General features: G+C 41.5%; 1 protein-coding gene across 1 annotated transcript; it reads right to left on the bottom strand.

Annotated features, from left to right (window-relative positions):
- Window positions 1–17,864, bottom strand: GNAT1 (G protein subunit alpha transducin 1). The gene is made up of 8 exons (XM_032210499.1): window positions 17,759–17,864; window positions 13,212–13,254; window positions 11,314–11,455; window positions 10,664–10,821; window positions 9,125–9,253; window positions 2,441–2,570; window positions 1,488–1,641; window positions 1–191 (listed from the first exon to the last, which is right to left on the bottom strand). Exons 1-8 carry the CDS (start codon window positions 17,862–17,864, stop codon window positions 1–3), a joined length of 1,053 nt encoding a protein of 350 aa, XP_032066390.1.
- Window positions 17,865–23,128: the final 5,264 nt, after the last annotated feature.

Here is a 23,128-nt window from a genome sequence, read left to right as displayed (position 1 = left end):
TCAGAAGAGGCCACAGTCCTTCAGATTTTCCTTGATGATGATGTCAGTGACAGCATCAAAGACAAACTTGACATTTTCTGTGTCTGTGGCACAGGTCATATGTGAGTAGATTTCCTTCACATCCCTTCTTATATTCAATTCCAGGAATTGGACTTTGATATAGGCACCTGCATCTTCATATGTATTGGTCCCTGCAGAGAGGTGGTAATAAAAGAATAGCTTCACCTATAGAGTAACACAAGCCCTCCTGGCTCAGAATAGTGTTCATTTGTCCAGAATGAGCCAAAACTTCATATTGAGGAAATGATACCTATCTATACTAAGCAGAATCTTAGTGCACTGAACATTGCAGTTGTTAAGAAGTGTTCGGTATTCATTGTTGAATGATCAGCTACATTGTACAGAGCTTCCCTCCCAGGGAATAATCAAATCCTGCCTATTTTACTGAACGTCACCCACTTATATCACTTATCTCTGAATGCTTGAAAAGTAGGCAGTCTGGAACTAAGCACATGGGGCCTCTATTGCCCTTTCAGTGATTGAAATCTCTCTCAACACCGTTTCCTAAAAGGTAATTTTTTGAGAAGTTCTGTTGGGTGAATTGCCCAACACACTCTTAGCAGCTTTGCACTCCCCATTATGTTGTATTTTCTTCCAGTATTGGAACAACTGAGAAGAAGGCATCTCTGCAACCATAACATGGGTGCGTGCTCTTAAACATGGCTACATTTACAGTGTAAAACAACAAATACTGAACACACAAATGTATTCCTAGAAGAAACAGCGGATAATAACATAATTCTGGTTTACATGGCAGAAAAGTATGCCCTATTTCACAGAGGACTGAGGCCCTCTAGTGTTTATTTTTCAAAACAAATGTCTTGTAATAAAGTAATGATCATGAGCGGCAGCAAGGGAAATAGAAGATAACTTGCTTTTTAAGAGTAGCTGGAGTTCAGGGCAGCTTTTTCTCCCCCACAGGGAGAACTTGTGCAGATAAAAATGGAAGAAGGAGACCATGGTTGATGATGTTAAAAATTCATTTTTATTGCTGATTTCTTTCCTGGTAGTGTAACGTGATAGTTTCCTATCTGGCTTTATCTAAATCAGCCTTCCCTAAATTGGCATCAGCCAGATGTGTTGTACTACAACTTCCATCGGTCCCTGCCAGCATAGCTGTTGCTCAGCAAACCAATGGAAATTATGATCCAAACATCTGAAGGGAATTAATCCAACAGGGCAGAGCTAAGGACCTGCTTCTTTCTCTTTGGACTCTTAATGATCATTTTATAGAATGCCAAAACCAGATGTCATCCTTTAGGCGTTCAGGTTTTAGCCATATGATCCATATAATATTTTTTGTTACTTTCCATGCTACCTAGTATGACGTTTGTATGCTCCTCCATCACTGTATAATTGACTGGAAATGTAAAACTCTACTTCCAAGTATATCCACACAAGCCTGCATGCTGCTGACTGGAACTCACCTTCATAATCTGGGAAGCAGATGCTGAGGTGGGCCTTCTTGATCTTTTCTTGGAAAACATCTTTCTTATTGAGGAAAAGAACAATGGACGTGGTGGCAAAGTATCGGTGATTGCAGATGCTGTTGAAGAGGTGCAAGCTCTCATGCATGCGATTCTGAAACAAGGAACAAAAAACCCAGGGCACTTTTTGTTCCCCTTATTCAGTTCAGCTACATTTCAGTTACTAAAGATGTGCACACAATCTAAACAATTTATCCCTAAAACTGTTATTAATGACCCCATAATCTCTTGGGGGATGGAATCTGAGCAACTGAATGGAGCTAGCAGAGGGTTTACTAGCCAGATGCCCTTCCTGTCGCTAATGTGGAGTTTTGCTCAGCAACTATATTCTCATTATGCCCAGAGAGAGAAATATCAGCCTCTACCTAGGATCAAACTCACAGCCCCCTGATTTGTCTTGTATGCCGCGCGGAGTCCTCCGGGAGTGGGCGGCATACAAGACTAATAAACAACATTTGTGAGACAAGAGCTCCACCTCTTGGCCACTGCACCACTCCTTTCCCTAAAAAGAGGAACAGAAATTTTATTTTGGGATGAATCTGACAAAACTTCAAGATCATTTTTTGTGGTGGGATACCTAAAGAAGTAGAAAAGCAAATGAATTGTGTGTCTTTGTCTGTGTCTGCCATAATTGTTAGGTGAACCCTATGATTTTTAGTTTAGCCAAGTTGTGTATAGTCCCTATCCTTCTCCATTATCTACAATTCATAGAATGGTATGAAACTTGTGAAACTTACCTTCAGGGGTTATAGCAATCTCCTTTTCACAAGTAAATTCTCCACCCCAAGAATAAAAGAAACTGCCCCTTTAAATCTTGGTTGGAAAAAAAACGCATAATTTCTTTAATTTGCTATAATCAGAAGAATTGGAAGATGACTTTGGATGCCCCTTACCACGTCATCATCTTCCACCAGGACCATATCGTAGGCGCTGAGAGCAGCAATGAAAATGATGCAGGTGACGCCTTCAAAGCAATGGATCCACTTCTTGCGCTCTGAGCGCTGGCCTCCGACATCAAACATCCTGCCAGGAAGTTGAGGAATTGGTGTAATCAAGAATTTTAAAAGAAATGCTTTCATTTCCTATCTTTATTTAATTCACAATAGAGTAGCCCTCCGGTAATGATGGGTTACTTAGTGATTGTTCAAAGTTATAATGAACACTTCCCCTCCAAAGCTCCTTATGACCCAGTTCTGATTCCAATGGTCACTCACTCACACACTCACATGACTGCATTTTGGCCACTTGGCAAAACCTACTTGTCTTTATTGATAGTTGCAGCATTCCACAGTCATGTGACCTCAATTTATGGCATTTTTTCCCCCCAGTTTGATCTTTTTTGCCAGTTTCTGGAAAAAAAAATCCCATAGAAATGGGTGTATTTGCTTAATGAACATAGTATTTAATTTACAACCACAGTGGCATTCGCTTTATGACATTGACAGAATGACCTCTCCACGAAATGTAAAATCGGCTCAGTCATGTAGTTCAGAGTTGGTATTCAGCAGGTTCTGATTAGTTCTGGAGAACCAGTAGCAGAAATTTTGAGTAGTTTGGAGAACCAGTAAATACCACTTGTCTGGCCCTGCCCCCATCTATTCTCTGCCTCCCTAGTCCCAGCTGATCGGGAGGGAATGGGGATTTTGCTGTAACCTTCCCCTAGAGTGGACATAGAGATTTTACAGTATCCTTCCCCTGCCATGCCCACCAAGCCATGCCCACAGAACTGGTGGTAAAAAATTTTTGAATACCACCACTGATGTAGCTGCCTTAACTTATGACTGACATGGTGTATGCAAATTCCAGGCTCCATTACAGTCATAAGCTGAGCAGTACTTGTACCTGTTTTGAATATTTGAAACAGAATAGCCTTAAATAATAGAAACCTCAATTTGTCCGTTTCTTTTAATCCAGTTCAAACTTCAAAGCATACATACCCAAATATCCATATAAAGGAAAATATTTCATGAACTTATTATGGAAAAGTCTCAAAAGTTGTGTTGGGAAGAATGCAGGCAAAAGCATATTTCTTCTTATGTTGATGTTTTAAAGGCAAATTTGCATCCAGCAAAGAAACAGACCGAGACAAAAACGATATTGGCAGAAGAGGAATTGGCCAAACAGAAATGAACAGAACCAGAATTGTGACTTGTTAATACTTTACTGCACTTCTCATGATGAAGTGACTCTCCCACTTCAGCACTGTTCACAAAAGAATTACCGTATTTGTTGGAGTATAAGGCCCACCGGAATATAAGACACATTCAGGTTTTGAAGAGGCATTTTTTTAAAAAAAAGTAGGTAGGTAGATAAAGGGATAGAGAGGGAGAGAAAGAGAGAGAAATACAGTAGGTAGGTAGGCAGAGAGAAAGTAGTTAGGTAGGTAGACAAAGGGCTAGAGAGAGAGAGAGAAATACAGTAGATAGGTAGGGAGAGAGAATGTGTGGATAGGTAGGTAGGTAGAGGGAGAGAGAACTAGAGAGAGATAGAGATAGAGAAATATAGTAGATACAGTAGATAGGGAGAGAGAGAGAGAGTAGGTAGGTTGGTAGATAGAGGGATAGAGAGAAAAATAGAGAGAAAAATAGAGTAGATAGGTAGGGATGGAGAGAGAAATACAGTAGGTAGGTAGGGAGAGAGAGAAAGTGTGTAGATATGTAGGTAGAGGGATATAGAGAGAGAAATAGAGAGAGACAGAAGTACAGTAGATAGGTAGGGAGAGAGAGAGAGAGAGAGTAGGTTGGTAGGTAGGTAGATAGGTAGAGGGATCAGCTAGCCATACCCTTGCTGGGAATCGAACCTGTGCTCTATTGCCTCTTAGGCAGATGTGTTAACCATTGAGCTACAGAGCTCGACTCCTTATCAGCCAGGCCAGGCTAGCTGATGAGAGCTAAATAGCTTGAAATAGATCTATACTAGTCTCCCTTTATTTATTTATCAGCACAAATATAACAAATGTAACAAAAAGGCAACAGTAAAAAATATTGGGTTTCTGTCTGGATGGTCTCTTGTGACGAGCCAGAATGGAAGTGTGACCTTCCTCCCATATTTGGGCATACCAGGGGTTGTGACTTTATATATATATATATATATATATATATATATATATATATATATATATATATATATATATATATATATATATATATATATATATATATATATATATATTCCATGTGGAATATATATATATATATATATATATGAAATAAATATGATATATATATATATATATGAAATAAAGAGAGAGAGAAATACAGTAGATAGGTAGGGGGAGAGAGAGAGAGAGAGTAGGCAGTTGGGGAGAGGTAGATGGTAGATGGAGAGAGAGAGAAAGAGGGAGAAATACAGTAGGCAGGTAGAGAGAGAGCGAGTAGGTAGGTAGGTAGATGTTTCCAGGTGTATTTATCCATGTACTGGAGAAGGAAATCGCTGACAACCTGTAGCACCAAAAACTTTGTTTCTGCTGGCGCAGCACTTGATCAATGTAATTCTCATCAACCACACTAACTAAACAGCTTTCTGAAAAGGGGGGGGGGAGTTTTTGCACACTGCAAATCTCCACAAAACGGCCCGTTTTTCACAAAAACGGGCCTGTTTTTTAAAAAAAGGCATGAATAGCCGGGGGAGGGGCTTGTAGAGTACTCCTGAGGGGGTAAAAAACAAGCAAAACACTGGCCCATTTTTTGCAAAAACAGGCCTTTTGTCAAAAAAAAAATGCATGCATAGCCTTATGGAGGCTTATAGAGTGCTGCTGGGGGGAAAACGGACCATTTTTCATTCATTTATGCCTGCTCCAGCCCCCAGGAGATCTCTGAAAGCCTCCATAATGCTATGCATGGCCATTTTGGTGAAGAGGCGGGGCTTCAGGAGGCAAAAATTGCTCTATTTGGTGTATAAGATGCACCCAGATGTTCAGCCTCTTTTTAGAGGAAAAAAGGTGCGTCTTATACTGAAAAATATGGTATATCAAAACGCTTAAAGTGTATCTTTTCAGAGAAGAAGTAAAATTATCTGTCTGGCAAGATTTAAAACTGCAGGGCCAATAATAGTTTTGCAGAGAAAATAAGTTCTGCCATTTAATTAAGACATCAATTAATTAATTAAGATTTAAGAAAAATCAAGGAGGCTCACTCAAGGACAGATGGGAAAAAGCAAGCCGTTTGAAGGAATTGTGGAAAACCAATTGAGAAATAATTTAAAGGGATGATAAGTAAAGGGGATTAGAAATGATGAGTGTGGGGCAGAGTTAGCAGTAATCTGAAAAGCAGGCTCAGAAAATAAAGAGCACTGGAGTGTATCAGTCATTTTTCCAAAACTAAGCTAACTGTAAGAGGATACTGTATTATAGGAACACACACACACACACACACACACACACACACACACACACACACACGAGATTCACAGGCTTACTTAACCTATGGTGATATTACATTAAACCAGAGGTGGGTTCCTACCAGTTCGCACCTATTCAATAGAACCGGTTCGTCAAATCTACCGAACCGGTTAGAAGAGGTTCCACCAGTGGATCCAGAAAGCAGGCCACACCTACAGAAGAGGTTCCAAACATTTTTGAAACCCACCACTGGTTCTTGGATATGATTATTCTACACTATCATGCTCATATTTATAAAACTCAGTGCCTCTGTGAAAGGTAAGGATGACTACTGCGTTTGTGGTGCAATCAGAACATTGCGTGTGTTGAAGTTGTTTTAACACAAACCAAAGATGCCTTTTAAAAAAACAACTTTACATCATATTCTTATGCATGCCAGTGCTGTGTGTGAGGTAATTTAAGGTGGTTCTGACAAGTGTCGTCGGCATCTTCATATCCAGTCACATGGGCGGCAAGCCACTCCCATCCGGTCACATGGGCGGCAAGCCACTCCCACAAAGGAGGCCACAGAGTAGGTTCGAACAATTTTTGAAACCCACCACTGCATTAAACCAAAATAGATCAGCAAGGGGTTACATTAATCCAGTGTTTCTCAACCTTGGCAACTTTAAGCAGGGTGGTCTTCAACTCCCAGAATTCCTATGCTGGGAGTTGAAATACATCCATCTTTAAGTTGCCAAGGCTGAGAAACACTGGGTTAATCTCATTTAGTCAAGCCCATTACCTGTCTACCTGATGGAGAAGTAACTGAAGATGCTAGAAGGTCTCTCCTTATTTAAAGACTAATGGGGATTTCAGGCATTTCCTGGAGGAAGCCTCCCTGAAATGGTGACTTTTATCCCAGTCACTTAGCTGGTAATTTTCCAGAACCACTAGTGAAAACCTGAACTGGGTTAAACATATGGTGAGCCCAGGAAGAGGAAGTAGGAACAAGGGGAAAGGGAACCAACATCGACTCTAAAGGCAGAAGATGTGCAAGTACATAGGAAGGAAGTGGTCAAGCAATGGGGATTTGTAAAGCTGGGAACTGAAGACCAAGACTGACAGAGCGGAAGGATCTGGCAAGGAATTTCTTCAATGGGCACTGGAACAACTTTGCATATTTCACTCTCAACTCTGATAGCCAAGAAAAAGGTCAAAGGTGAGATTTTTAACAAACCTGAACGTTCTTTGACTACTCTTTTTCACAGTAATTCAGGTGTATTTTCCTGGCTGCTGCTTTCAGCTGCAACCTGGGATGAACTGCAAAAGTATCTCTCTTTTTAAATAAGTTTTTGAAATAGACTTCTGTATTTTATCAATTTAATTGAAATGGAAAAATATGGAAATGCAAGCAGTATATACAGGGAAAAGAGGGTCATTAGGAAAAGCCACATCGAGGTGTTCTAACAAGAAATGAAAGACTATTGAATAAAATAATAAAATGCCCTTGAAAATCTTTTTATTCAGAAGGAAATGTGGTTATTCCAACCCTACATCAGTAGGGGTCAGTGCATCCTCACAAAAATAAAAAGTGGTTTTTATTAAACTGCTAATCTTTCATACTCCTTCCTGGATAAGTGCACATAAGGTATTTCAGACAATGCAGATATGATCAGTTTTTTTTTTATTATCATCGTTCTCTTCCTCTACTTTTCTGTTCAATAGCTGTTCTATATTATTGAATTACTTCTAGCCTTCAATGTTGATTTCTGTCTGTTTTCAGGGCTCAGTGTGAAAGATTAATATATATTATCTGAATTTCAGATACTATGCTCTGAGAAGATACATTCCCTCCAGTTTTTAAATTGTTACTATTTTTTTCCCCTTATTTTAAAGGTGCAAATTAATGTTCCATCTTTTCTTCTGGAGTTCAAGGATATCTTTATCCCCAACAACAGCGTTGGCCTAACTTGAATGGCTGGCCCAAAATCACTCAGTGAATTTCCATGGGATGAATTATATCAATCATTTCTCTTTACTGTAGAAGCCTTTAGCAAAGGCTTTCTTGCATCCCAACCCATCACAAAACAGGATTTCTGATTCCTCTTGTATGCCAATAGAAATGCTGATCAGGAGGAGAGACTGGGCAGCTCCTAACCAGCCACGGCACATACAAATCACATATATCCACCATCCCAGTGGTGGGTTTCAAATTTTTTTTGAACCTACTCTGTGGGTGTGGCCTCCTTTGTGGGAGTGGCTTGCCAGCCATGTGACCTGGTAGGAGTGGCTTGTCGGCCATGTGTTCTCTCTCTCTCTCTCTCTCTCTCTTTCTCTTTCGTTCCTGTTGTGTTTCTGTCCCTTTTTCCTTTTTTTCTTTCATCTCTCTCACTTTTTCTTTCTTTTTTAATTTCTTTCTTCCTTTCTTTCTCTTTCTCTCTCTGTGTGAGTGTGAGTGTGTGTGTGGGGGGGGGTTCAAAAATTTTGGGAACCTCTTTGGAAGGTGTGGCCTGCTTTCTCGGGTCCACTGGTGGAACCTCTTCTAACTGGTTCGGTAAATTTGACGAACCGGTTCTACCGAACAGGTGCAAACTTGTAGGAACCCACCTCTGCACCATCCCCATCACTGCACTGTCCCAGCCCACCTGCCTCTTGGCCAATTCTCAGTGCCTGTGTGCTCTCCCTGCCCCCCCATTCCAGAAAAGGGGGGGACAATTTGCACAAAAGGAAGCCCATTTCCCCAGAGCATCCTTGGAACAGAGAGTGAGATTGGGAAGTGAATGGGAGAGAAGCAGTGGACACATGCAACCAAAAATACCATCCATGGAGAAAAAAAACGACAACTGTCCCAGCAGTAGAACCAAATCAATCAATGTCTCAAGGTTTATCTGTGAATGTATTAACAATCAAGAATCATGAATCTAAAAAAACTCCCACAAATCACGTATATCCACAACCCAGAGGTGGGTTCTTGCCAGTTCACACCAGTTCGGTAGAACCGGTTTGTCAAATCTACCGAACCGGTTAGAAGAGGTTCCACCAGTGGACCCGGAAAGCAGGCCACACCTACAGAAGAGGTTCCAAACATTTTTGAAACCCACCACTGACACAACCTTTATCCTCTATTGTTCAGTGAACAATTTTGAACATTCAAAATCTTTTTTAAAAACCTATTTTCTGACCTATTGAAAGTAAGGCTATTAGACTCAGATGACGATCTTCTTATTGGTGGATCACTGCTTAGGACATACAATACCTGAAGTGGAGATCCTTGAAGGAAAACTGGGTTTCGATGATCCCAGTGGTCTTAACTCTAGAGCGGAGAACATCCTGCTCTGTGGGAACATATCCGGGAGTTACCAACCGTGCCACATCATTCAGGTAACTGCAGGTATAGAAATATAGTTCTATCATGTAATTGATGCAGAAGAACCCTGGATCTTTCAGCTTCGATCTCTTAAGATATTGGGCAAACTGTGGGATTTTGAAATATCTGGCCCCTTTTTTTCTTGAAGAACAGTGGGGTCTGAAAGAGTTTGGAGAGAGAATATTCAGATAGGATCATTTTTGTCAAAGAAGCCAGAGAATCCCAAGGAACATTTCTCTTCCCCTCACACCCACTCAGAGAAACGATCCTGTTAAGGTCCCCCTGTACATCTTATATGGCTTCCTAAAAGTAAGGGGATGGTGCACATTGCCTACTGCAGTAGTTGAAAATTGCCACTTTGGCTATAAAGAAGGGATGAAATTCAGCTGGTTCTGACAGGTTTTGGTAGCAGAAATTTTGAGTAGTTTGGAGAACCAGCAAATACCACCTCTGGCTGGCCCCAGAGTGGGGAGAGAATGGGGATTTTGCAATGTTCTTTCCCCAGGAGTGGGGTGGGAATGGGCATTTTGCAGTATCCTTCCCCTGCCATGCCCACCAAGCCACACCCACAGAACCGGTAGTAAAAAAAAATTGAATTTCACGGTTCCACCACAAAACCGCGGTCGATTAAAGCGCGCTCGATGAAACCGCGTACCTGACGTCATCACAGCGCGACGAAAAAAGCACGCTTTGAGAGGTAAAGGTAAAATTAACGCGTAAACCTAAACCTAACCCCCCCAAACCTAACCCTAAACCTAACCCTTAACATAACCCTAAACCTAAACCTAACCCTAACCCTAACCCTAAACCTAACCCTAAACCTAACGCTAACCCTTAACCTAACCCTAACCCTAACCCTAACACTTAACGTAACCCTAAACGTAACCCTAACCCTTAACCTAACCCTAACCCTAACCCTAACCCGAAACCTAACCCTAACCCTAACCCTTAACCTAACCCTAACCCTAACCCTAACCCTAACCCTTACCTTTACGTGAATCGGCTTGCTTTAAAAGCGCTTTTTAAAGCGCCCTTTTTTCTCCGCGGTCTTTTTTGTCGCGCTGCTGATGACGTCAGCGACGCGCTTTAATCGGGCGCGCTTTAGTGGACCGCGGTTTTGTCGTGCCACGGAATTTCACCACTGCTATAAAACCCCTCTCCTCTGACTCTGTATTCCATTATATCTGCCTGTAGTGTGGGAACAATCTTTCTCTTTCCACCTGAGGCAGATATATAGGAATTCAGTTGGTTAAGAAAGGGCCTAAGCAAGCATCAGATCTGTATAATATGGGAAAAGAGACATATGCCCCCATTTACATCTAGTATCTTCCATTGTAACTAAATTAGGCTGGGAATCATCCTGCACACTCATAACAATCCCTGGATCCAAGCCATACCCTCCATTTCAAAGTTTCTAAGATCTCTTACTAGCCAGCTGAGTCATTCAACTGGAACTCTGAGGCTCTATCGAAGCAGGCCTGGATGCCCGTATCTTTCCAGAGTCGGACAATGATGTCCGACATCTCCTTAGGCATGGTTCCCTCGTCAATAGTATCCGCTAAGTGCAGCAACATACGGGAATCATCCTACAAGTGAGACAGAAGATGACGTTCAATCAATGAGACTTTCCTGAAAGGTGGAAAGGGGGGGGGGAGTCCTTCACTTCCTCCTTCACTGAAAAAAGGAGTCTGGGCAAAAAGAGTTAGAAGGATGATTGCTTTGAGTTTCTCTGGCCTACATTCTTTTTTGTTATCTTTGGAAATAATTTCTCTGGATGTTTGTATAATCCCAATTGTCCAAATCGCATTAACTGTCCATTACCCATTGCCCATTTCCATTTCCTTTCATTTTTATCAGACATTTTTGTTGTGGAAGATAGCGACAAGATACCAAATTATTTAATTTTTAATAATGCTTTAACTTTGAATGATTGTTTTATACTTTTATAAGGTTTGTTTTTATATATTTATTATGACTAGAGTCACTTCTGGTGAGTTGAGCTGCCATATAAGTCTGATAAATGAATGAAAGCCCAAAGAACAACCAGATACGAACATAACAATTCCTCAATGACCAACCTGTCTGGCTGGGTCTCCATATTGGATGTTCAGGATGCCCATTGCCCTCACTATGGACAGCATGGACTGCAGGGTGTTGCTGTAGATAATGGAGATGAATTCCAAGCACTCCTCTAAAGAATAGCCATCTTTATGGATAATTCTATGGAAGATAACAACAGAAAATGAATCCAGACGTTCTCAGGAACATTAGATGTTGGCTGGAGAATTCTGGGAGTTGAAGTCCATAGTTCTTAAAGTTGCCAAGGTTCAATAACACTGCACTAAGTATATTCCTCAGGCAAATTACATGTTACAGAGAGACACAGCTTCTGATTCATTTTTCCTTGAATGTTTTATTATAAGTATCTCCAGATTTCTTTTTTTTTTTTTTTTTTTTTTGTTCTGTTATCAAGGGAGATTGCAATATTCTCAAGAACGGAATTCCATTAGATACGTTGTAAATCTAATTCACACCTAATGCTAAATCTGAATGCTGGTACATGGGATTTGTTTGCTTTCTCTTTAACACAAGGTGTGATACCAACTTTTCTCCTATATCAACCATGGCGATTCGTTGGGATGGGCTTATATAACACAGGCCCAAAAGCAACCAATTGCATGGGGGCTTTATGGTATGTGAATCTTTTGAATTATATCTTTGACAGATATATTTCTTGATTGCATACACACTTGGTGTTTTTGATATATACCTAACATTTTTTGTACATGCACCTAAAAATATAGTATGCAAAAATAAAGACTTCTTTAAATTATGGTAATCAATTGATGATTACACGGGGACATCACATACAATTTTGTTTAGCATTTATTTCCTACTGTAGCTTATAGCCCTATGTGGCATAGCTACAGTTAAGCATTAATATTTCTTGAAAACCTCCAGTGATGGAGCACCCACCACTCAGGGTGGCAAGTTGTTTCGTTCGTTAATTGTTCTTACTGTCAGGAAATTTCTCCTTCGATCCTCCTCTGGATCTCTCTTTAATGAGATTCCATCCCCCATTGCTTTTTCTCCTACCTTCAGGAGCTTTGGAGAATAAATTGACCCCCACCTCTTTGTAGCAGCTCCTCATTGCAACCGGTGGGCATGTGTACCCACCGCCCACAACATTCTGGCTGTTCGGTATAGCATCGCACAGGCGCCCTACGCTCTGTACGCATGCGCAAATGCCCCAATCGGCACAAATAGCGGTAAGGAGAGTGGGTGGGCGGGTGTTGCGTCCGGAGCACCATATCGGTACAGTACCTGGTGCTCCCAGCAGGCACCGGTATGCCCGTATCGGGGCGTACCGGTCGTATCCCACCACTGACGTACAATGACAATAAAATAAAGTACATTGAATAAATAAAAACAAGGTGGCTGTTGGGATATTGGTACATTTTTAATTTCCTCAAACACCAAGCATTTAGGGAAATATACAGAGAGCAAGGAAAGGTTTTTGGAAAACTGGCATGTTTGGAATGTTGAGATCCTGTAATAAGCATCTTACAAAATGGCTACTATTTTTTAAAACCTAAGCCAGAAAGCTAGCTTATAAAGCTTCCCCTTCTCTACCCCCGTCCCCCTGTGCTGCCTTCACTTTATACACAATTGTGGTTTCCCCTCCGCCCCCCCCCCAAGATTAGGGGAAGAGATTTCCAAGCAAAGCAGTTACACAGCAGTCTTATTTTTGAAGGATGTCTATGGTATTGATCTCATTTGTATTACCATAAAATTAATAAAGCTCTTGCTAGAGGCTACTTATTTTTGGGAATCTATTTTATTCATTTAATAAAGCAATCTTTTAAAATAAGTTGGGCAGACTGATTCAACACTTCCTACGAGGAAGACTTCTTATGAATAGAATCTGACAATTGCAATGGCAAGGATGTCAAGGAATTGTTGGAAGAAGACTTACTTCATTTGCTTGACTATGGTGCTTTTCCCCGATTCTCCAGCTCCTGGTGGAACAAAAAATGAAAAGGGGCAAAAACTGTATTTGTTCCCAATTCCCAATACTTTCTATATGACACCAAATTCAAATTAACACCAGAGCCCATTTGCTGCACTTCAGCACTCTTAGATTTGTTCTGAATTCAAAATATTGATCTTCCCAAAAAATCCTTGGTGAACTCTCCTCAATAATTTTGCACTTTGTTTTAAGAATGTGGTGCCCAAGAATGGGGAGATAAATGTTAATGCATCAGTTACCTCTATTAACATACGAGAGAGAGAGAGAGAGAGAGAGAGAGGGAGGGAGGGAGGGAGGGAGGGAGGGAGGGAGAGAGAGAGGGAGGGAGAGAGAGAGGGAAGGAGAGAGAGAGGGAGGAGAGGGAGAGGGAGGAGAGGGAGAGAAACAGAGAAAGAGACAGAGACAGACAGAGAGAGACAGAGACAGACAGAGAGACAGAAAGAGACAGAGAGGGAAAGGGAAAGGAAGAGGGAGTAAGGGAGAGAGAATTATTTTATTCGCTATTTTATAAGTTGCTCGGAAGCTAGTCCCCTTGCTGTAGCATTCCTAATGGTCAAGTACACATATTAAAAGCAGAGTATATATTAAATATACTCCCTTTCCTGCAGAACATCCTAAATCATCAGCTGACTCTGCAAATTCTCATGTAGCAGCATTCCTAACTCTCCCACATCGCAGCTTGATTTCTCCTTCCAGATTGTATCTTTTCCATCCTGGACCTTCTGATCTAGCCTGCATTTGGTTCTTCAAACCATTTTTTTCTGTCAATTCTCTTATTGGTGATCCATCGCTCACCACACACTACATTGGCCACAAATTGCTGCCTGACACTCCCTTGGGCTTCCTGGCTCCTTCTCCTATCTCTTCCATATGGAGAGGAATCCCTACTAGATATTTCGCTGCAGAAAAGAAAGTAGTTGTCTCCTTCCACTTTCTCCAGTTAAGCTCTTTGTTGTTTAACCTTTCCTTCCCGCTTGTGGCACACAGAGAAAAACTCACTCAGTTCTACTTCCAAACTCTATTTTTTCTATTTCTGCTTTTTTGTCACAGTCTTGTGGCAACTGGATCAATGCTTCCATCTGTCTCTATCCCACCCTCTTTCTTTGTCTTTTACACTCTCCTAACTTACATTTCATTTCTGCATCATTACACTTTAGAAAAACAAGGTCTTTTCATTTATATATCTTTAAAGTCTTACCTTGTTGTCTCCCATTTAACCAAAACAGAACCTTATTTTGCTTCTTAATCCCTATATTCTATTTATTCTGCCCCCATTTGGGGAGACTCTAATCTCTCTGGATTTTTTTTTTTGACAGCAGCAGTTTTATTAAAAAAATCATTATAGATTCAATCATTTTGCAACTGGATTCAATGGTTTTTCAACTACTGGGCAAGCTCAACTTGTCAGCATCTGCTTTTATAACTCTACTAATTACTCCTAAACTTGAATCACAACTATCATATCACTCATTAATTTTAAATACTACAGTGAGCCTTTAAACCATTTTGATGTGGTGGTTAAGATCCAGGATTGGAAGTGGAAAGATTCAGATTCAATTTAGTACATTTATTTTCCTATTTCCTCAGCCAAATCTAACTCACTGGGTGGTTATTACAAATGTCTTTTAGCAGCCAACAGTATATTATAAAAATTCCATTTGGGAAGAAGACTTAAATCTAGCATGGACATTTTTTTTCAGATAATCATTGTACCCGTGCATTTCATACCAGCCTTCTGTGCAAATCTTTCCAATATCCTACATTGATGTCAGCTTCACCTATGACCTAGTATGGAGATTCCCTCTTTCTTACTGGCTCCATATTTGATCAAACTATCTTAATTCTTTTTTATCTTCAAACTTTGGCAGCTGGGTTAGGAAATGCAAGGTTTAAAGGAGGAAAAAAGCAAAATATTTCATATATGATTTTTCTAAAAAGTTAGCTTGAGTTAAAGGCATGCTGGCCTTATGACCTAATTTAAGGCCTTCCTTTCCTCCCTCCCTCCTTCCCTCCCTCCCTCCTTCCCTCCCTCCCCCCAAAGGCTGACTCTAAAAGCCCTCTTTAGGATTTTTCCATCTTATATTGCAACAAAGGATCTGTGCAGGATTACCAACGCCAAAGGTGTCGGGATAAAATGCTCTAAGTCAGCCTTGGTCACCTTTCCAGGAGAGCTAATAAGATAATGAGATCTGGGCCATTGACCAGCTTATCCTCGGTGCTTTATAGAAAAAGGGCAACTCTAGCACACAAAGTTATGAAAGTGCCACACCTGAGGATGGGAAACAGAGGCATGCTGTCTCTTATCATATACTGTGTGGAAGGCACATAGGTTTAAGGCAGTCTGGAATTCCAATCCCAACATCTGAATGGTCAGTCAGACCAGGGAAGACTGAAGAAGAAGTTCCCACAGGCCAGCCCTCCATTTAACTCCCTTAATAATGTGGGAAAAGGAAGTCCATCGGCTGCACTAATTTGTGGGTTGGCTGGTATTGCCAATGAGAAGTCCATCAATATTCTGGAACAAAGTTGCTGACCAAAAAATACAGCTATGGCTCTCTATGGGAACGACCCAATAACAGCATGCACTTCTGTAATATTTAGATGCATCTTTCTCTGACAAAGAACCATTTCACAATGCCCATTGTGTTTCCGCCTTTTCCTTATATTTCACTTGCAGCAATCGTTTATATGCATGTGCAACTCAGTGCAGTGCTACCATTTAAAAAAAAACACGCTGCTCAATAGTAAATGTAGACCCAAGTTGTTTTAGATATTTCATCCTGCTTTAACTTGGCGCACTTTTTGAGCTCTGCTGCCTGGGAATTCTTGAAAATATAATCTGAGCACATCTACGGAACATGTGGTTTGGGAAAGCTGAGCTAACTAACCCGGTCAGCTTAATAAGTCTTGCCAAGAATACAAGAGAAGGTAACCATACTTACAGTTCTTCACTCCATCCTTCTATTCATCTGTGCAAAAGGAGGGTATATTTAAAGCAGAGGACCCAGCAGAACTATCTCAGCAAAAGTCTTGGGATCCAGGGAGATTTAATTGCATAGCTCCCAAAATGACAAAGGAAATCAGCATCAACATGCAGCAGGAGCTGGTCTGAGATGCCTTAAGCTTCCCTCAGAATAAGCAATGTCTCAACAGATGTACCTAGAAGGAATTTCTTTAAGTTCCAATTTCTTTAAAATGTGCAGGTATCTTTTCCTCTTATGTTTGTCTCACAAGTGAAGGGTGAAGCAAGCCTCCATTCTCTTGGCCTTCAGGGTAAAAACATGGCTCTACAGCCTTGCTTGGGGTTGAAAATAGGATAGAATTATAGGGCTGGAAGAGACCTTGGAGGTTTTCTAGTCCAACTCCCTGCCCATGGCAAGAGACCTTACATTATCCCAGACAAACAGTTTCTTGAAAACCTCCAGTGATGGAGCACCCACTACTCAGGGTAGCAAGTTGTTTCATTTGTTAATTGTTCTTACTGTCAGAAAGTTTCTCCTTTGTTCCTCCTTTGGATCTCTCTTTAATGAGATTCCATCCTCCATTGCTTTTTGTCCTACCTTCAGGAGCTTTGGAGAATAAGCTGACCCCACCTCTCTTAGCAGCTCCTTGTGTACTGAAAGACAGCTATCATATCACCCCTAATTCTTCTCTTTATTAGGCTAGACATACCTAGCTCCCTTGACTGTTTCTTGTGGGATGTAGACTCCTTATCATTGTTGCTCTTCTCTGCACTCTTTCTGGGGGTCTCAGCATCTTCTCTGCATTTTAATGATCAGAAATGGATGAAGTATTCCAAGTGTGGCCTCACTAATGCAGTATGAAGCAGCACTATCACTTCTCATAATCTTGAAACTATCCCTCTGTTGACGCACTCAAGGATGCATCACATTGCTCACTCATACTTACGTGGCCGTCCACTAGACACCTGGATCCCACTCATAGTTAATATTGTTGAACCAGGTACCATTATTCTACGCCACCCGTTTGATGTTTCAAAGGATTGCATACAGGAGCATACAGCTCTGGGGCTGGCTAGTGCCCTGAAAGACCTGCTCTCACCTTTTAATTAACTTTCATATTGACTTTTAATCCATCTTTGCCTTTTTAAATTTTATATACTGTTTTTATGATTGGATATTTTACCTGGGCACCACCCAGAGTCCCTCTGTGAGGGAGAGGGGCGATTTTAAAATTTGATAAATAAATACAGCGTATATATGGATAGAGGTAAATCTTCATGGGACTTGGATTAAAGCTTTGCCTTTGCATGACTTCCTAATGTTGTTGTCCACTCTGCATGTACAGAAGATGGGACAGGAGACCTTCTGGGTTAAGATTGCTCTGCTTCTGAATGAAATGCACGCTGCTCTCCTTCCACCCAGGCATGCAAGTGAATGAGACACTGTAGGAAAAGGGAGGAAGAACTCCTTGATAGTGCCTGCCTTAATGTGGACAAGGTCACTCTGATTTCCTTTGGAGGAGTTACTTACCAAGAAGCAACAGCTTAACTGTCCTGGCATCCTTCTCGGCATCTTCCTTGAGTTTTTTTTCCAGCTCCCGAGAATGCTTTTCCTCCACACTCGCACCGGCACCCATCACCCAGTTGTTTTTTTGCCCTTCAGTTAGTGAAAGGGAATTCCCAGGAAAGCCTGGGGAGGGGTTCCAGTGCTTTCCTGTTGGAGCTGCCTTCTTCTCTAGCCCAGTTTTGTGCCTTGCTCTCTTGAGCACCTTCAGTACCCACTGTTGCTGCCTTCTTCAGCCGATACCAGCCACTTTCTGGCTTAGAGGGATTTCGCCGAACTGGGAATCAGGTGGTCTGAAGCACCCAATGTGGAGCAAGGGCAACTGAAGAAGGGCCCCATTGGAGGCAGCCCCAAGGTCTTCCCCAGGCTCTAATCTCGTGCTCAGTAGCTTAAAGGCATTTCTGAGATAAGGCTCCTTCAATCCCTGCACATGCTGAACTCAGCAGTTTCCTTTTTTTTTCATCTGCTCTTGACCTGGACAAGCATCTGAAAAAGGAATACTCCTTCCTCCAAGCTCTGCCTTTTCCTGCCATGCTAACTGTACAGGGCGATGCACCAATGGGCCTGCTGTGGATAGCTTACATGCTTTGATCTCACTCCGGCAATGGGTAAATTATGGTTAATTATGGTTTAAAATATCAAATGGCTGACATTCCCTCCCTCCAATGTCAAAAATAATAACACCTCTTGGAGAAAAGGTGTGGGGAGCAAGAAACATAGAAAGGGAGGCTGACTAATAAAGCTACTAATCCTATCATATCCAGTGCCATCACTGTCAATAGCTCATTAGTAGCTTTTCATGTGGTTTGTAATATTGAATGTGGATTTGCATTTGTCTCTGCATATGTATCCCTAAGAGTAGTGTGGTGGAATCACCTGCTGAAGCAGAGGGGCCCTTCTAAGGTGAGTAAAAAGCCATTCCATCCTGGAGTCAATTTGTGGGAGCAAATATCTGAGCAAAAACCCTGACATCTACATCTGCCATTTTCCAAAGGAAGGCAGACACTCTGGCAAGATTCTTGTAAAATAGGTGATCAGAAATAAAGTATCTACTTGGGCCTATTCGCGAGTAGTTCTGGTTGCTTGCACCTGACAAATGGGAATCTGGCCTAAGCAATGATTAGCAAAGGATCAGGGGAGGGTTCCCGCCAGTTCTAACCTCTTCTATAGAAGAGGTTCCACAAATCTACCGTGCCATTTAGAACTGGTTCCAGCTCCCTCCCTCCCGCCCGTCCGCAGCACTCTTGCCCCACCCGCCGCTCACTGATTGGCTGGCTCACCAATCACCCCACCCACCTCTAAGAATCCTATCTAAACCTTAAAGTCTTAAAGCTGTCAAGTTTGAACACCCCTGGGTTTTTTTCTAAAGGGTTAGGGATGCAAGGGTCTTGTAACTTGACAGCTTTAAGACTTGCACACTTCAATGCCAGAGTTCCTGAGCCAACATGACTGGAGAAGGAATTCTGGGAGTTGAAGTCTACAAATCTTAAAGCTTTCAAGTTTGAACACCCCCGGGTTTTTTTTGTAAAGGGTTAGGGGTGCAAGGGTCTTGTAACTTGACAGCTTTAAGACTTGCATGCTTCAAATGCCAGAGTTTCTGAGCCAACATTTTGGTTGCTAAGCAAGATGGTTGTTAAGTCAGTTTCACCACATTTTACAAGTTGGACACTCCCACCCAGTCACATGACTGCCAAGCCACTCCCAGCCAGGCACATGGCTGGCAAGCCACTCCCACAAAGCAGGCCACACCTACAGAAGAGGTTCTAATTTTTTTTGAAACCCACCACTGCAAAGGAGGGACTGTAGAACAGGAGATATATTTAAATAGAGGCAGGCAGGACCTAGCTCTAAATTAACTGTATCCTGCCAGGAAAAAAATTAGAGAGCAAGTGATCTGTGCATGGGTGGCTAGGAACTAAAGGCAGAGGTGAGTCTCCAGAGATGAGCAATCTTATAGCAAAATCCACAATGTAGTAAATAAGGGGGGGATACAGAGTAAACAGTTAATACTTCATCAACATCCCATTGCTCTTTGAAGATAGAGGGTTGGGAAGTCCTGAACAGGAAGTTCCACTGAAGTCACATTCCCAACACAAATTAGGTTTTTGCTATTTGCAAAAAGAAAATAAGGTGTGTGTGTGTGTGTGTCTATTGACTATACACAGAATCCACAATCAAGTTGGGAAGTGAACCCAAAGTCCCTGATCCAAATCCAGTTGTACAATCTTGTGATCATTCTTCTAAATTTCTAAAAGCGGAGTTTTGTAAACAAAAGACGAATTTGTTTAGGTGTTTGGAGGTGTAAGAGCAGCAACTGAATTACATCTGATGGTGGGGGGGACATTGGGGTCTACTTGTTTAGAGAAAAGTATTATTTTTATAGCAAACATGAATAATGAATACTAGCAGAATTGGAGGGCTGAAGAATGAGGGTTAAATATTGGAATGCCTGGGAGATTTGCAGACATTGGAAATGTATATTAAATAAAACAGAAATAGTCAAGCTGGCTGCTGCTGATAGAAATCAGAATATGTGTGCTAAAATTTCCACTTATAGCTATGAAAGCCAAATTCAAGTGATGTGTGGTGATGGTCTGTTGCTTTTCTGTTGCATTGTGGGCTTTCCAGGAGCATTTGTTTGCCCACTGAGTGAACAGTGCTAATGAAGACAGAACATGAGACGTTCCTGCTTTTCTTCCATTCAAGGTTTGCACAATCAATAGAAGAGTATATTTGCAGCTCAGGATTGCATTGCAGGGTCCTTGGTGCTCTCTGAGCTTGATTGTTTTCTTGCAGATGTTTCATTACCAAACTATGTAACATCATCAATTACATCTGTGCCAAGGACCCCAAGATTTGCACTATAATAGTCTAGTGCAGGGTTTCTCAACCTTGGCACTTAAAGATGTGTGGACTTCAATTCTCAGAACACCCCAGCCAGCATAGCTGGGAGTTGAGTCCACATATTTTTAAGTGGCCAAAGTTGGGGAAACACAGAGCTACTGGTTCTAAAATTCCAAGGTGTCCTTCTAATTAGACGGAGTGCCTGGAAAGTCAGTTTCCATCATCTGAATGAGTAAGGACAATTAACTTTTTTTAAACCACTTCTTACAAAACCTAAGGATAAAGATAGCCATTTATTTATTTAATTTGCTTGTCACTGATCTCCCTACTGGTCTTTATCTTTAGAGTAAAGATAATGGAAGATGTGATCTGCAGGTGGAGGATGTTGGTATCTCCCCTTTGCCATGATGAGACCACTTCCTTGTCAAACTGATATTATACAGAAGCCCTGGACATCTGCACAGGTAATGGGCCTTTTGAAAGGATCTGTCCCAGGTGACTAATGGATTCGAGATTTTAGAGGACATCTGGGTCTTTTTTTTTTGGCAATTTGGTTCTGCCTAGAACTTGCAAATGGCGAATGTGCTGAATGAGATTGGTTCAAGAAGGGCTCTGCCCCATTGCTGCTCCCAAGCCATTTTTCACTGAGGAGGCGAGGGGAATTAAGTTACTGAAAAGATGCTTATAGCAACAGTGATGAAACTCTGAAACTAGCCATGATGGAGTACTGAAAACTGCTCGTAGTAGGAAGAGGAAAATGCCTTGAGGGATAGGAGGAAGAAACACTACTAAGTTAATAGATAAAAGAAACCTCACTCTGGGGCAGAATTGTAATCTGCCAAAACATCTCAGACAAAACTCTCTGAGGTCTCATAAAGATCAAGGAAGGAGGGAAGGAGGAAGCACAATCAGACTTGCAAGATTCTGTTACTATATCTTTATAATAAAAATAATATGGGTCAGCATGACTTCAGTACCCAATCTGGTCTACCTTTAACGGCTGACACATGTGAGCCTACATACTGATAACAGAAGTGGACAAGCATTACTTCTCCTCTGTGCTTATAATATCTGCATACTGTCCAGTGGTATCTAAACCCCTCTAGAGAAAATTTGGCAGAGCAACAGGTTTCTTTATGGATAAAGATGTTCATATCATTTTGGGATGGATACTACTTAACATCTGTATGAACTTATAGGAATCTGATGGGAACTGATAGGAACCTGCTATGATTTCTATAATGCTTCCAGACTCAGTTTGTTATCACCTTTAAAGCCTTATATGGCACAGCAAAAGGTTACAGGCCCTGCCATGCCTTTGGCCCAAATTGCTTTGGCCTATTCATCTAGGATCTATAGGGATATCAATATTTTAATAACTTTGTCAGTATTCTGCTTGATTTAGCTTTGTTGTTCACTGTCCAGAATCACAACTGATTGAAACACTTTATAAATATGATAAATGAATCATATGGCTGGGTTTCTTTTCTGACTATAAATGTTCTCATTTATGGTGACCCGCAAAAGACTTCCCATGGATGTCTCATCTTAAAATAAACCCTTCCAACAACAGTGGAAATAGACGGAAGCCTGGAGGCTGTACAGAAAACTGTCAGACTTAACTTTCAGCTTGGCCTTTCCACCTAGTAGCAGTTCTGAGTTTGTCATGAAGTTTCACCAGCTGAAAGAACTTGTGAAACTGCCTCTTCCTCAGCATCTCAAGAAACAAGGACCATTCAGGTCCTGTAAACATTTCAGAGCAGTATGCCTCCTTCTTTCATCTTCCTCCCATGACCATCTATCTCAGGGAGCCATTTCAGCAGACAAGAGACTGGTAGATACACATAATCCTTGTCAAGCTTCACAACTGCATGCTAGCAGGAAAAAGCCTGTGACATCCATGGGAGGTTGACAGACCTGTCCCTGATGGTCCATCCAATCCCCCAACTTAGCCAGTGGCAGGAAAGGACAGGAAATGAGTCCATGACCTTGATCTCTTCTTCCCAGTAGGTTTGCTTAACCAGCTGTTTCATCACACCCTAGAGAGGTAGGAACTCCTGTTGTCTCTTTTATTGTGAACAAGACCTCTTTGTCTCTAGGCCTCAGGGCATGGAGGGCCAGGCCCAGACATGAGAAACCCAATATTTATCCTTCCCGGATTGATCATCAACCAGAAGCAGCAGAAAATCAGCTATTGGTTGCCATAAAAAGGAAGGAGTGGGGGTAACTTGTTGCCCTATAAGTTAATGGAAATCAAGCTCTAGTTGGGTGACTTTATGGTCAACAGTTATATATGCATCACTAGAATTTCTGCACAAAGAACCTTGAGACAAGAGTTTCAGTGGAGTCTTATGTTTTCATGCACTGAAATGCAAGTGCTGAGCCTTTTCTAGCCTCTCATATTTGGGAGAACATCTAATGCAATGAGTCTCTGGACTGTGAAGTTTACTACACAAGTGGCACTTGAGCTCCTCGGTATCCCTTTCACGTCCC

This window comes from Thamnophis elegans, chromosome 2, assembly GCF_009769535.1.
Source record: "Thamnophis elegans isolate rThaEle1 chromosome 2, rThaEle1.pri, whole genome shotgun sequence".
NCBI classification, from domain to species: Eukaryota; Metazoa; Chordata; class Lepidosauria; order Squamata; family Colubridae; genus Thamnophis; species Thamnophis elegans.
The sequence above is the reverse complement of the archived record's forward strand: the minus strand, read 5'-3'. Positions and strand labels throughout refer to the sequence as shown.

Excerpts from the sequence above, each read along its gene's own strand:
- GNAT1 (XM_032210499.1), bottom strand. The coding sequence starts at position 17,864 with ATGGGTGCCGGTGCGAGTGTGGAGGAAAAGCATTCTCGGGAGCTGGAA. Across the intron at positions 11,456-13,211 it reads ACCATAGTCAAGCAAATGAA|AATTATCCATAAAGATGGCT; the intron begins GTAAGTCTTCTT and ends TATCTTCCATAG. Across the intron at positions 2,571-9,124 it reads TTCAAGGATCTCCACTTCAG|GATGTTTGATGTCGGAGGCC; the intron begins GTATTGTATGTC and ends ACTTCCTGGCAG.